Source organism: Telopea speciosissima, chromosome 3 (genome assembly GCF_018873765.1).
Source record: "Telopea speciosissima isolate NSW1024214 ecotype Mountain lineage chromosome 3, Tspe_v1, whole genome shotgun sequence".
Lineage (NCBI taxonomy): Eukaryota > Viridiplantae > Streptophyta > Magnoliopsida > Proteales > Proteaceae > Telopea > Telopea speciosissima.
In genome coordinates this window covers 33,870,389-33,884,926 of record NC_057918.1, presented here as the reverse complement: position 1 = coordinate 33,884,926, position 14,538 = coordinate 33,870,389, and the positions used below count along the sequence as shown (strand labels likewise).

General features: G+C 38.5%; 1 protein-coding gene across 2 annotated transcripts; it reads right to left on the bottom strand.

Annotated features, from left to right (window-relative positions):
* Positions 1-243: 243 nt before the first annotated feature.
* Positions 244-5,598, bottom strand: LOC122654619 (ACT domain-containing protein ACR10-like). Of its 2 annotated transcripts, none has more exons than XM_043848788.1 (6): positions 5,365-5,598; positions 4,986-5,204; positions 4,565-4,670; positions 1,896-2,227; positions 607-896; positions 244-493 (listed from the first exon to the last, which is right to left on the bottom strand). In XM_043848788.1, exons 1-6 carry the CDS (start codon positions 5,516-5,518, stop codon positions 356-358), a joined length of 1,239 nt encoding a protein of 412 aa, XP_043704723.1. In that variant the 5' UTR covers positions 5,519-5,598; the 3' UTR covers positions 244-355. The 2 variants fall into 2 exon arrangements, with proteins under 2 accessions (XP_043704723.1, XP_043704722.1); XM_043848787.1 differs by having other exon boundaries at positions 607-891; positions 1,891-2,227; positions 5,365-5,595.
* Positions 5,599-14,538: the final 8,940 nt, after the last annotated feature.

Below are 14,538 nucleotides of genomic sequence, written 5' to 3'. Positions count from 1 at the left end.
TTCTCAGGGAAAGGAAAAGAAGGAAAAGCAGGTAAAGGATCCCTATGAAAAGACAGATCAAAGACATATATATAAAGAACATCTACGAATAAGAATCTTAGATTCCTTCCAGTTTATGTATACAATGCCATGGGAGCTAAAACTCTTCCACCTCTTCGTTTCTCATCAACATCTCTCATCTGTACAGCCAAGTTAGTACCACAAGACCCTATAGATCATAAAAACAGCTTTCCTATTCACAACATATTTAGTACCTATTGCTTCTAGAAAATCAAACTGGATTCAGTAAGGGGCTGGTGAACGTATGCTGTACACTGGATTGGAGGAGCTCCTACAGAAACTGGTAGAACAGCATTCATTTCCAACCCATCAACATCTTTGTGACTTCCTCCTCGATCTTCTCCCTTGGCACTGAAGGGCCGTCCCCCTCGTCAAGAAGGATTCTGTAAACTTCCCATTCTCGATCCCCAATCATATGCCTCCCAATCTCAGCCTGAAAAGAGTTATCAGCATTATTTGTTTAGTGTAAATAATATTGAAAGGTCCTCACTAGAAGTAGATCCATCAATTGCATGGACTAATAAAATAAATCAGATAAGAATGTACCGAGAAGATGCACGTATCGAGCATCTTGAGTGCAAGGGTGATGTCATAAAAAACAAGTGGCCGGCCCTTGCCGGATAATTCTACAGGGTTTGCAACCAGAAGTTCTGTATCAGGACCTCGGCTAACCACAGCTACTCTTAGAGGACGAAACACTTCCATCCCAAGGCGAGACTTCAATGCAATCTGCTTGCTTGGATCAACTATCTTCTTTCCATCTGCTTGCATTATGAACAAATCCACCTCACATTGTCTTCTTTCATTCATCGAGAAACGACCATAAGAAATCTGGAAAACAACAGAAAAACTTATGGTTATTAAAGAACAAAATCCCCAGACCTTGAATGGGCATATAAAGCTAATACATCACAAGAAAAGGAACAAAGAGATGCACTGCAGGAACTATTGTGATGTAAAGGAACAAAGAGATGCACTGCAGGACCTACTTTCAATAACCGTTGGAATATGTAACAAGAATAACATGGTGTCGAAGTTCAATATCAATAAGAAGTCTGACACAGCAACCACAATCACCTACGAGACCATTCAAGATTGACCACATTTATGTTACTCTCTTTCTCTCTCTCTCTCTCTCTCTCTCACACACACACACACACACCTATTCTTCTTTCTTTTTTATTTAATGGAAAAAAGAAAATGAAGTGTCCACTGGTGTTCATTGCATGTTACCGTATAATATGCATAGACAACCAGAAAATGACAAATAGGTGTGTCCTTATTACATAGGTCATAGCCAAAATACAGGGAAACAGATTATCCAACCCATCAAAGTTGATTAATTTTGGTCTTGCAGCTCTTCAAAGAAGGGAGAGATACTGAATGGTCTGAATATGATTAGCAATTCAACCTATAACAAAATTTGTCATAGAAGGATTCCAAGTATTTTTCAGTTCGACAATCAATGATCAGGTCAAATTTTGGGAAAGTTTATTGGAATTGTGATAGCATTGTCCATGTTCATACAAAATATGAACACAAAATATGAACATAAATATAAAACACACAATTTTCAACTTGGATGCAAACCCAATGCACATCATTATACACCACATAACTAACAAGTTATAGCAACAAAACTACTGTGTTATGTCTTCAGAATATTACAGATACTTAAATAGTCTAGATAAAATCTAACATAACACTAAATGTATTTATAACTCGTGAAGAAAATATAATCCAAAGAGAAATATTAAAACAAATAATTAACAAAACAAACTGAAAATTTTGAGGAATCCACTGATGATGAGTTTAAAAGTTGCTTGTTACCTTTATATTATAATCCTTCAAGGTTCTCATAATGTCATAGAGGAGACCTTTGTGATCTTGGCAAATGATTTGGACAAGTGTGTGAGAAGGGCTGAGGGAATTGTCCATTGTAACAGAAACATTGTTGGCGATTGGAGACCCACTTGGATGATCTTCAGGAAGCTCTAACCTGAACATATCTCCCATGGCTGCAACAGGGAGAAATGAGGAATTCTGTGAACATGTGACAATTTCAGGACCAGTCAATTCTATCTCACAACTGATCATCCCATCCCCCAAAACATCTCTCAAACGATCACAAGTATCTTCCCGCCTCTTCTTTGTATGCATAAGTTCCCTAATCAAGGATCAACATGTAAGAATCTAAAACTAAAATAAGATAGGAGTAATTGTATTGAGAAATCACAAAGAACAGTTGCCAGAAGAATTGTGCAAAATATATTTGGGAAAAGCTACTCCATTTGCAAGCAATATGATGGTGAAGCGTTTTGTGCATACTGTAAATGTTAACATCAGAACCATCCAAATGCCAAGCACAGTCTAGATTCACCAACAATACCATCCTAACTACTCATCATTCGTATGTCAAGACCTTCTGTTTCATACCTTCCTTCTTCCCCGCCCCCCAATCCTGCCCATTCATATGAGGACTGTTAATCTGGTTGTTGCAATTTTTGCATTTGTCATGGTCAACTGACATTGCGTGCCACGTATATGAACAACCCACAATGTGATCACATATGGAATTATCACCTCAACAAACTCTTCGATCAGACAATACCAGAACGGCAATATCGGACACTCAAGACCAAACTGTAAAATGAATGAATCACCTCTACAAAGCAAAGAATAGCATTCCTCTTTTCTTTTTTTGGTTACCCTCTCAATAACCTATGAGCAATCGATTGGGTCTAGATTAATAATCAGATGGTTAAGTTTCTCATCACCAATATAATAGACAATGCTCCAAGACTTTTTTTTTTTAATAGATACAATGTTCCAAGACGGTTTATCAAAAGCGAAGTAGTTTTTGAAGGAAAGTTAGCAAGTACCATAAAAGGAGAAATATATTACAGCTCACATTAATGAAGCTGTGTACTTGGTTGCTTGGTATCTTGAAACCTCTTTGCTTGCAGGAGGTAAGAGCAGAAACGTCTGAGAAAGCGCTTCGTGAAAGAATCATGTGGCGCGGTGAAAGGTTTCCCGTGGGGGGTTTCCGGTCCTCCAGGTCTTCACCTAATTGTGGAAGAGGGGAGGTGAGTTGAGTGTCAACTCATCTCGTGCCTATAAGATATTAAAAACCTAGCCCATTCTTGTTTCCATTTAGAACAGTTTAAAGGGGTAGAAAAAATTGTCTGAAAGCTTTTATGGTCCCCCCCCCCCCCCTTTCTTTCTTTCTTTCTTTTAATGTCATTTGCTTCTCAAATATAAGCAAAGTGATTCAAACAGTAAGGACTCCATGATATTACAGAAGAAACTTCAGAGCAAAGGAGGCAAAAATCTTCTAGTATGGTAATTTTTAAATGAATGGGATTGGTCGAATGTATTTAACAAAATAACCAATTTCTTTGTTGGTAAGACCTGCTTAGAAATATGCTAGTGACGTGAGTAAAATTAAAGCAATTGGACAGGCGCAAGACAGGGATGAGATTCAATTTCGTGCTGACTGGACAACAGAAACAACCATTATAATTGGATAGGAAGACATGTATAGAGAGCAGGGGCAGCAGACATGATAAGAGGGTTACAGCAATACATATGAGAGAAATTTCCCAAAATACCTTTATCATTTATGCTGCTTGTAACACCCTCTTGCATTGTTTCAAATCCATCGGTTGGAATATTTTCTTTACTAGACTAGATCCATATTTCAAGGACATTATTTACCCTTGAAAGTTGAAACAGCCTTTTTATGACTAATGCCTGGGAAATTGTTTTACACCCAAATCCTTGTGATCATACGCTCTCAGAATAAAATAAAGGGGCAATTCAAGAATTACAAAACAAGTAGGTTTACAAGACAAAATAAGTGTAAAACAAAGTCAAACCTACTTGTTTTTTGTTAATTTTCTTTTCTCATAGATCTAGGGATTTTCCCCTAAAATAAATGGCATCCAAGAGGAAATACAAATGGAAAGCAAATAAAAAAAACATTTAACATGAGGCAGAGTCGCATACACCACAGTAATTAGCATTTCGCATAAATGATCATGCAACATGGTGCATTCCCACACTCAGCAGATTGATTGGGGCAATAGCTAAGAAGTTTCAGCAATTGCATAATCCAACAACATTCCAATTGATATTTCATAAAAAATTTGCCATATTTTCACAAAATCCAGTCTGCTGATTCAAAAGTTCAAATTATTGACCATGTAGCCCGTTTCTGGTAGAGATGATCTTTCTTTCCACATGACCAGAAATTAAAACCACCCAAAATTCTAAAGATTTTAATCATGGATCAGATTTTCCACCCATAATGTTCTGTTGTCCCAAATGAACAAACTTAATGAATAATAACATTTCAATGTTGTATTAATCACGAAGGATAAGATGATTTTTGCCAATAACATTCGCACTACCTAAATTGGTGGAGACCAATAGCATTCAAGAAGATAACAGAACAGATAATGCTTTTCTTCCAAGTGGGGGAAACTTGAAATGAATGAAGCACCTGGTGTCTGTGATGAAGAAAAGGTCCACTACTCTTCCATCTGGAGTGGTCGATACCTTGACTCTCCTGATTATGAGCTCAAGCTCGCAGAGGACTTGTGTAACATCTACCAAAGTACCCAAAAAATAAATAAATAAACATATAATCATAACATTAAAGAAGAAAGAAAATAATGCCAGAACCCCCCCTCCCTCCCTTCAAGAAAAAAAAAAACATCGAATGTAAATTGTAAATATGTAACGCAACAAGAACATATAAGATTGTAATCCCCAAATCAAACTTCGCAACCTTCATGAAATAAGAAAAATTCCCAACTCCACAGCCGAACCCAGAAAAACAACCACCACGAAGAATGAATGAAAATAAACACGGAAAAAGACAGGGAAAAAAAAAGGAAAAGGGAGATGGAGAGGAAACTTACCGTGCAAAAGCCCTCTTCGATCAAAACAACAAAACTTCAAAAGGAAAATGTCAGGAGGCTTCTGTTGCTGCAACTCCGACCTATAATAGTAAATTACCGAAGCAGAACTACAAGAAGGACATGCCCCAACCAGTCTCCTTTTTAATAAATCCCACCTCGTCGTGGGTTTTCCTACAACCCAGAACACGATGTAGCACCACTTCCCATCCGTTGAAACATCTTCACCACAAAATCAAATAAAAAAAAGAAAAGAAAAATAAGCAGAAAATCATAACAAAATTAACACCCACAAATTCAGAAAGGAAATGCTCAAGAAAGAAAAGAAAAAAGAAGAAGCAACAATCTTTTGGTGTTTAGTTGTTTTACTCATTCCACTTACCTCCTCTTACAATATTCAACCCAAAGAAGAGAATTAAACGGCAGAGATCGCAACCCAATCCAGTCTTGTCTGGGCAGTTCACAGTAATGACGCTAGGTTCACCTTCCTTCTCTGGTGGCGTGATAATAACCACGTCGTCATAAGGAATACCCATCTTTCTTACTACTCCAATCTTTCAGGAAGAAAATCACAAACTTTTTTTTTTGTTGTTTTGCCCTCACAGAATTTCCGCTCTCAATTCTTCTTGCTCAGTTCATCTCTCACCGAACGATGAAACTGTATAGGAAGTAGAAGCAGATTAAGAAGACGAAACATACGTTTCTTACTTCGCCTCTAATCCATCTCGATGGATCCGAAAAATTATCGATCAAGAGAGACAGAGTAGTGAAGATTGGGTTTCCCTTTTCTCCTTCACATGTTCTGCTTCTTCCCCTCTCTCTCTCTCTCTCTCACTCACTATCGCACACACTTAAGACACTACAGTCAAACAACTGTCAGTGGTGGGTCTCTGTTACCTTTTTTATATTAGAATCTCACAGACCAGACCGAATTCCACATTCTCCGCAAATGAGATCTCACCTTGAATAAAAACCGTATAAAAATTATTTACCAAAAATGAACAAAACCGTTTATGAACGGCAGCGTTTTCCGCTCGGGAGTGCATGCGGCCGGGCAGGGGTGGGGTTTGGGTCATTTTGCCCGCCCCATGTGTGAGAAATCACAAAACCAAGACCGAAACTATTTAAATACATTAACAAATTATTTAAATACTTTTTATGATCATTTTACTTCAAATAGATAACAAACGGTCAATAAAGTACAAACTAGGAAATCAAAATTGTGTACTAAATGATTTTAGTTTCACAAATTAGGACCATCTAATAAATAAGTCAATTTTGGATTTTTGATTTGTAATTACTATATTTTGAATTGAATTGAATTGAATTAAATTTAATCATTTAATCAAGTTCACATCCTTACTCAAGACTGTCTGTTAGTGTCGATATCATGCAATTTTGAATGAGTTGATTCATTGAGTTTTCCTACGTAGTTATTGTCGATGTCTCATCTCGTGATTTTTGATATTTTTGCATTCGAGATATCTTTATGAATGTCTATTGCCGAAAGAGGAGGAAAAATTGGTTCTGTTGGTTTGAGAGTTGAGAATGAGACATAAAAACATTGAATGACTAGTGGTAATAGTAGTAGTAATAGACGAGTGTAGAGGTTTTCGGACAGGTCTAAGCCGCACAAAGAGAATCAAGATATGGGGCTCACGTCTCTTGAATTCCATTTGTGTGGTTCAAACCCATACGAGAATGGTTTTCGAACGAGAACCTAAGCCAGCCTAGTAATGGTAGTAGTAGTAGTGAGATTGCCGCCATCAGTAGTTGTTATCGTATCAGTATCCACATTTACTGTTCTACACTTATACACTCGTAATAGTATATGTCATACTAATATCTCTCCATATCCACTCTAGATTCCCTATGTGACTATTTTCCTTCTCATCTTGGACTTCTTCTCAGCTAAGCCTCAGCCGCCAATCACGTGTCTTATTTTCACTTTTCCTACTACCCTTTGCGCTGCCTTCAAGTAAACTTTTTCTGTCTTGAACCAACCCTCATAACCTCGTCTTTCAGATTCGAATCTTCCTCGACAGCTACACTCATTGAATTCTCTTTTTATAATCGTCCGATCAGAACCCCAAGAGTCAGATATTGGTCTACCTTTGCGTAAACGATAGATGGGCTTCGCTTTAGTTGTTGACAGCTCAGGGTGTCAAATCTCAGCCCGGTCAGATTAATCGAAATCGACCGATTCAGCTCTTAGCTTAAGACAAAATTGATTCTGATTGGACCAGTTTTGGTACGGGTAATTTTATTTATAATTAATTTACTCAGGTTCTTCTAGGTGTCACTATCTCTAATAAAATATAATATTTTACTATTTACCACTTGATAATCATCGAAATTTTCATAACTAGGATGGGACCTGACAACCAACAAACAGACAAAGCCAATAAGTCGAACCAACTCTATTTGGACATTGATCAATATGAGATATCTATACCAATTGGGATTCGATACAATAAGAATATGAAATAGATATATCATGTATCATATCAAATACCAAATACCAAATATCAAATACCGGATACCATATCTATTGACACCCTTATTATTTGTTGGACATATTTGTTTGGCACCATTGGAGAGGTAAAGAAGCTTACGAGTAAAGATGGCATGGCCGTGCGTCCACGTAGAGCACCAAAGGAAGCTTCATGGTTCCCCAAATTTTGGCTTTTGTGGTGGTGTGGTGGTTATATAAGTGGGCGCTGGAGACCGAATCAAAAGTGGGATTAATAGGCGATGGGTTTTGTGTCCTAAAACTTTCTCGACTCATTGGCTCGTGGGTATATCTTTGTCCATCCATTATTGAGGTTTTATTAGTGATCGGTTGTGACGACAGGATATGATGACGTCCCACGTTTCCTCAGCATCTGTGTCAGCAGCAAAAGCCGACCACTCCTGGTTGCCTGCTTTCTTCAAACTTCCATAAGCTGACAACCACATGAAGATCTTTGATGATCCCCATCCATCCACTGCGGCCCTGATAAAATTGGTCTGTGCAAGAATGGCAAGGTCCCAAATGAATGTTGGGTCTGATTCTGCAAATAGGAAAATTATCACCTCCAATTTGCTGATCGACCTAGTTCCCCAGTTCCTCTAATAAGGGGATGGTGGACCTCACCTGGGCAGGGTGTTTGGGCATGGGTAGAGAGGTCATTTCAGCCCCCCTTTGTTAGAGGAACTGGGGAACTGGGTCGATCAGCAAACTGGAGGTGGTAAAGATCCCTGCAAATATAATGTAGAGTGCCTCGAAGGGTATTTATGGAAACAAAAAGAATATGTGTTAGAGTGTTTAGCAGGGTTTAAAAAATCGGAATTGGGATCTAGATCGGTCTTAATTGATTTTAATTCAGATTAGATCAAGATTGGTCGTGAGCAGCAGAAATCGGTGGAAAATGGCATAAACATTAGTTTTCATATAGGATCAGTTTAATCCGGATTGGATTAGCTGGAATCGAGATTAACGGATCCAATCCAATCCAATTTTTCAAACCCTTGTGTTTAGACATTGGCATTGTAGCAACTTTCCAAAACATGTTGCAAGAGACATAAGATTACAGGAATTCTTGTTGTAACAAAGGTTGGTTACAACAAGCTAGACTGTATTGTTATTTTTTGCATTTTTAATATAATTCATTTCTTTTCTCTTTTTGTCTCCCCATTAGGATGAATTATGTCATTTCAAATAGACAATTACAACTATTGAAAATTACATTATGATAAATCGCTTTCGATTTTTCTTGAAAATACTTTTTTATTTTAATTTAAATAACTTTTGAGAATAAGAGGCAATCAAAAGAAGGTTGTACAACTTTTAACTTCACTTTGGTAAGAACAAGATGCACCCTAAACTAATATATTAAAGACTTAAAAATAGAGAATACAGACTTGGTCCGAGCCACATATTATCATTGTTTTGACTCTTACTCTGTTTTTTGGACAAGGGTTTGACTCTTACTATTAGGGTGGATTAGGGTCCTAGGAGTTTGAATCGGATCGTGGATCGATTGAATTGGATTGAAATTTACTAGATCCGATTCATGATTTTGATTCTGACTTCATAATTCACGTCTTTCTTAGTTTTGAAGGATCTTGACTATTGTTAAGAGCATTTTGACTTTCAAATTTTGTGTTTTTCATTTTTTTCTTTTGGTGAAAAATAATCTATGACGTCAATGTGCAGATTCTTGCGCATATTCTCTTACATATTACTCGTGAATCCCATTTTCTCCTTGTTAAACGCCCTTACTAGACTATTTGATCACCCTCCCCCTCATTGGTGGAAAACAACACTCTGGAATCTAGATGGGTGTGTCTTTTTTTGGTGAAGGAACTTTCCCCCATCAATGGTTGGAATCTTATAGTTATTATTTTAGAAAAGTTTTCTTCCACCATGAGCGAAGAAATACCCATGACCCCACCCATGACCCCCGACATTATTATTATCTCCTCCTACTAGTTGAAGGTCAATACTACACTTCCCTAGTTTGTGATACTCATCCCACCCACAATTTTTGGTATTGATATCACATCGACAGTTTTAACAACCTATATCAATATTGGCCATGATCCATATCGATACCTATCAATTCGAATTGGTCGATATAATACGGACATCTATTTTTCTGTTGAGAAAATAATGTTTCAATCCCATTTCAATATCAATATTACCTACTACCAATATCAATATCAATACCCATACCTTGAACAAAATCCTTGATCCTTCCCCCTTAATGCCCACGGTGAAGAAATGCATCACAAAGATAGATCCAGAAACCCACCACTAGCTCTTGTCAATGTTGTACAGGACATTCGCGTCCTCGCAACTCGACTCAATGTCTCATCCTTTAATTGGATTTCTAGGCAAGCGAATTTGGTCGTTGATACCCTAGCTAGGAGGGCCCTTTCTGTGACAAGCAAGATTGTTTGGCCAGCTTCCACCCACGGCTCTTGAACCTTTGAACAGGAAGCCTCTTACCGCTTGTCGCCCTTGCAATAAAATAGTTTCTTACCACAAAAAAAAGGAAAACGGTCTCTTTTATTTTATTTTTTAATTAAATAAATTATAATAATTTAAGCTTACCCAACCCCACACCCCACCCCACCCCACCCGATCCAGATCCTTTCTGTCGAGCTGCTTGCAGGACCGTGTTGCTCAGGACATGCGTGCTTAAAGACCGCCTTATCCCCACTCGGGCAAGGTGTTTGGGCAGAAGTAAGGGGATATTGCACGTAGCACCGTGTCTGAGCAGCACGGTCTTACTGGGCAACTCGGTAATAGAGGATCCAAATTGACCCCACCCACCCAAAAAAAACACACCTGAGTAGTACACATTGGTCAGAGTGGAACATGTCTTGCCAAAACAACAATTAAAAAAGTGGAACATGTGATGGTCCCAAGTCCAAGGGTCACTAACATAACAGATTATGTACCATTTCTACTAACCTTTTTCTTAAAGAAATGAACCCTAGCTTGTTCACAGACTGGTTGCTTTGTCGGGTGGCAGTTGTGGGCCCATCCATGCCCAAGATTACCCAATAATATTTCAAAAAGAAAATGGCGTGGCGTACACCCACTCCCATTCCTAAGTCCTACCACAACCCTTGTGGTTTCAGGCTTTGTGCTTTCTATGGTTCCTAAGATAGGTAGCCTCTAAGGTTGTGATTGTAATTTGAGGGGGACTGAAACAAGAAAACCATGGCCCAAGAAGCCTCAACTTCATCTGTCAACCTAATAATATTGATATTTTATCTTCTCATGAACAGAGAATGTGGACAAATGCCAATGGAGATTTCCAACTAGGATTTAAAAACCCCGAATCGGGATCTGAAGATCGAATTTTGATTCGGATCAGATTGGAATCGATCTAGAATCGGCTCCAAATTGCCCTAACCCTAGGAGTTTGGACAAGGATCAATCGATCCGGCCAGGATTTGAAAATGTCAGATTGGAATGACCGATTCGACCAATCCAAGTACAAGAACTAGGGTTTAGGGGTTTTCAAATCAATTTCCATCGATTGTTGCCAATTTCAATTACAATTTGGATCGGAATTAGAAATCATCTGGGGCTGATCCGATCCCACTTTTTTAAACTATATTTCCAACAATTGGGATTAGAATTTAATTAGGTTGTATTTTAAAAAGGACTTGCCCAACACCCATTTAGTAATCCTTTGGTTCAAGTCACTTGTCTTTCTCTTTAAAAGTTGGAAAGAAAGATTATAAATTAAAAAGTAGAAACCAGAATCTAGGACCTTTTTGGTATCAGAAAGCATGTTAATGTGATGGGTTCTTATATTTCCAAGAAAAAAAAAAGAAAAAAAAACTATTTATATTTGGCAATGTGAAAAGGGGTTTAGACATTTAGACCGGAGAGGCGTGTGGTGGGGGGAAGGTGGGGGACCAACTGAACCGACCAAAGTTGATGAAGGAAGCAGTTGTCACATTGTCGATGTCAGCCACAGAGTTGGGGCCTTAGAAGTTGGAAGAGAATCTTCATTTTAAGGCAAATAGAGTTGTTGTAGATGTGGATCTCAGACAAATATGATCCACTTTCTTTCTCTCCTTCCAAACTTATTTTTTTTTGGGGGGTCCATCTTGTGTAACTGTCCAATGTGACTCAATATAACTAAAAGGGAGGGGGGAAAGGAATGCCTTATGGCACAAGGTGAACATCGGAGAAATTGAATCCATAGCTTTCTGAAAGCCTACACTCCAATTTAGTTCTCTTTCGATCATGGCGGAAGCTGGAGGGTTCAGCCCAGTAAAACAAGGGGGGTTTTGGTCATTTCATAGACGGGACCTAAGTGAGCCCCTCTTGTGAAATGACCATATTCCCCTGTTTTTGTTAGGCTGGACCTTCCAGCTCTCACCACGACTGGAGAAGAGTCAAATCCCCTGCACTCTACCCCAAAGCACCAACCAACTAAGTAAGCAATTGTCTTTTAGCCATAGCTTTAGGTATTGGGATGAGATACGTAATATCGATCGATCCATATCGGTATTGATTTGACCAATACTATCTAGTGGTACCAGAACAATGGAGGGCAAAATGGTCCAAACAATATTGAATTGGTGTTTTGAGGGGAAAAAAGTCCGATCCAACCTGATACGGTTGATCGTATTGGTACATATATCAATATATTAGTGTCGATAAGTGCATTGAACACTGATCTTGGCTGTTCCAATACAATCTGAATCAGATCCAAATCAACTAAGTCGATTACATAACCCTAGTTTACGTACAAGCAAGGATCGAATGAGCCGAATCAGCCAAAATCAGGATCGGCCTTGATCGATTCCAATCCGAATCGACAATGGATCCGATCCCGATTCTTGAAACCCTAAATGGAGTTAAAAGAGTTGAGACATGGTGGATTATTTTCCTCTCCAATTCTTAAAGTGTGACAGTGCGATAATGATAGGTAGAGATGTTGACACCTGACAACTGCCACATCTAACGATCCAAGCTCATTGATATAGACGATTGGATGCAGCAGCAAACAAAATAAGACAAACGGGATAGCGGATTAGGAGTCCAAGGGCTGGTGGAACGACACCAACCACTTTTGCCTTTTTTTCTTTCCCACCTATAACAAATGGCTCTCAAGCTTGAAATACTAAATTTTTTTTTTTTTTTTGTTCAAAAGTTGATCATCTCTCCTTTCCATGGTTTCGCCATATGTTCATTTGAAAGTTTGGAAGCTGTTAACATCAATGTTGAATTCCTTCCCCCTAGTCTCACATCTCTCACTCACACTCACCCACCGTGTCAACTTTCATTCAAGAAAAAGGTAACACTTTGGTATACCCTAAAAGACAAATCTACCATGCTTTAGAAGCAATGCCTTGCCATGTCATAAGAATAATAGTAGTAGGTGAAATATTTTTATTATCATTAAAAAGGGCTGTTATTTTTTCAAATTTCACATTATTTATTTTGCCATATGGATAAATAATATATCCATTCTGACCATTGGATAAAGCGGTTATAATTTAGATTAGTCATGTGTCAAATTTTAAAGTCTAATTTGTTTAAAGGAGAGTGTTCTCTATGGGGGACTGCAGCGGCCACGCGTGTGACAATCAATGAGAGTACGCGTGCTGACATCTCAGTGGGCGAAATTTCTGTCTTTCATGGGGGGGGGGGGGGGGGTAGGGTGGTCATTTTGCTCCCCACTATGTTTGGGTGTGACCTCCTCCCCCGCATTGGGAATATTTTCCCATTAAATATCTCTTTTTGTATTGACACGCATTTTATATGTTCATGCATGTGTACCAGTATTCTAGACATGCATTAATGTACACTCTCTCAACTCTATGGAAACAGATGTTTTATATTTTAAGGGGACAAAAAAACATAAAAATGGATGGCACATATTTGTCTTGTGATTTTTAGAGACATCACCTTTTGGTTTTACATGGATAACTACTATTATTACTACTACCCCTCTAGTGTGGATTAAAATCCTCTACAATTCTTTCATCTTATAGTGCCTCGTAGTTCGGGTCTTAGTGCTCGACCCGTGAAAGATGCTTCATTCAACGGTGCGAGTTTGATTGATCCAATTTTTTTTTTCTTTCTTCTCAAGTTTGGCACCGTTGGATGTCGCATCTTCCACGTGTCGAGCTCTCAAGTCCAAACTGCAAAGCACCGCAAGATTAAAGCATTGCAGAGGATTTTTCCAGAAACCCTAGCTGGTCCGTAAAACTAGCAAACCCTTTCCTAAAAATAATAATCAATGTTATTACATATATATATATATATATATTTTTGGTAAAAGAGAGATATTATCTGATCCCCCATTACCCCTCTCCGGGTGAAACATCCCATGACCTCTTGAGACCTCTGCTACTAAGACGATCTTGGACCACCTTCTATGGTCTACAAAATTCCCATGCACCTAACAAGTTTTCTTCTTTTTCTTTTCCCCTCCCCTTCCTTACATAAAGAAGATAACCGTGGGGTTGTCATCCAACCAAGATCCAACCATACCATTCTGAGCTCTTCCTAATCCTTTATTTGGTTGGCACTGGCAACTTAATTAGATTAACTTCAGACCAACCATGGATTTCGTAATCAGTATATATGATACCAATCCGCATCAGCCTATAATGATCCAGATCAAACGGATTTACCCCTGTTTTTCAATAAAAATCGGTATTTTATCTTTTTACCCTTGGTCCGCACCGATCCTTTGATGTGGGATCACCCAGGAATTGGTATCGGACGATCCAATACTGATTCCCAAATCCATGCTTCAGACCTTAAAAGTTGGAAAAGCAAAAGAAAGGTATTCATGTTTGGAAGGTACACAGTACAAAGCCTCCCTCCACCAAATCCACATAAGAAGAGGCCATAGATGATCCTTATCCTACTACTAGCCCAACAGTGGGGGGACCCTTGTTCCATACTTCCATATCATCTTAACAAACAGGGACTGGTTAATGCTAAGGTTAGAACAGACTCAAAACTCATCCCCTTTCAGGATTCCACATAGGTGGGACCCTGGGTAATGGTTCTTTTAATAGGGACTGG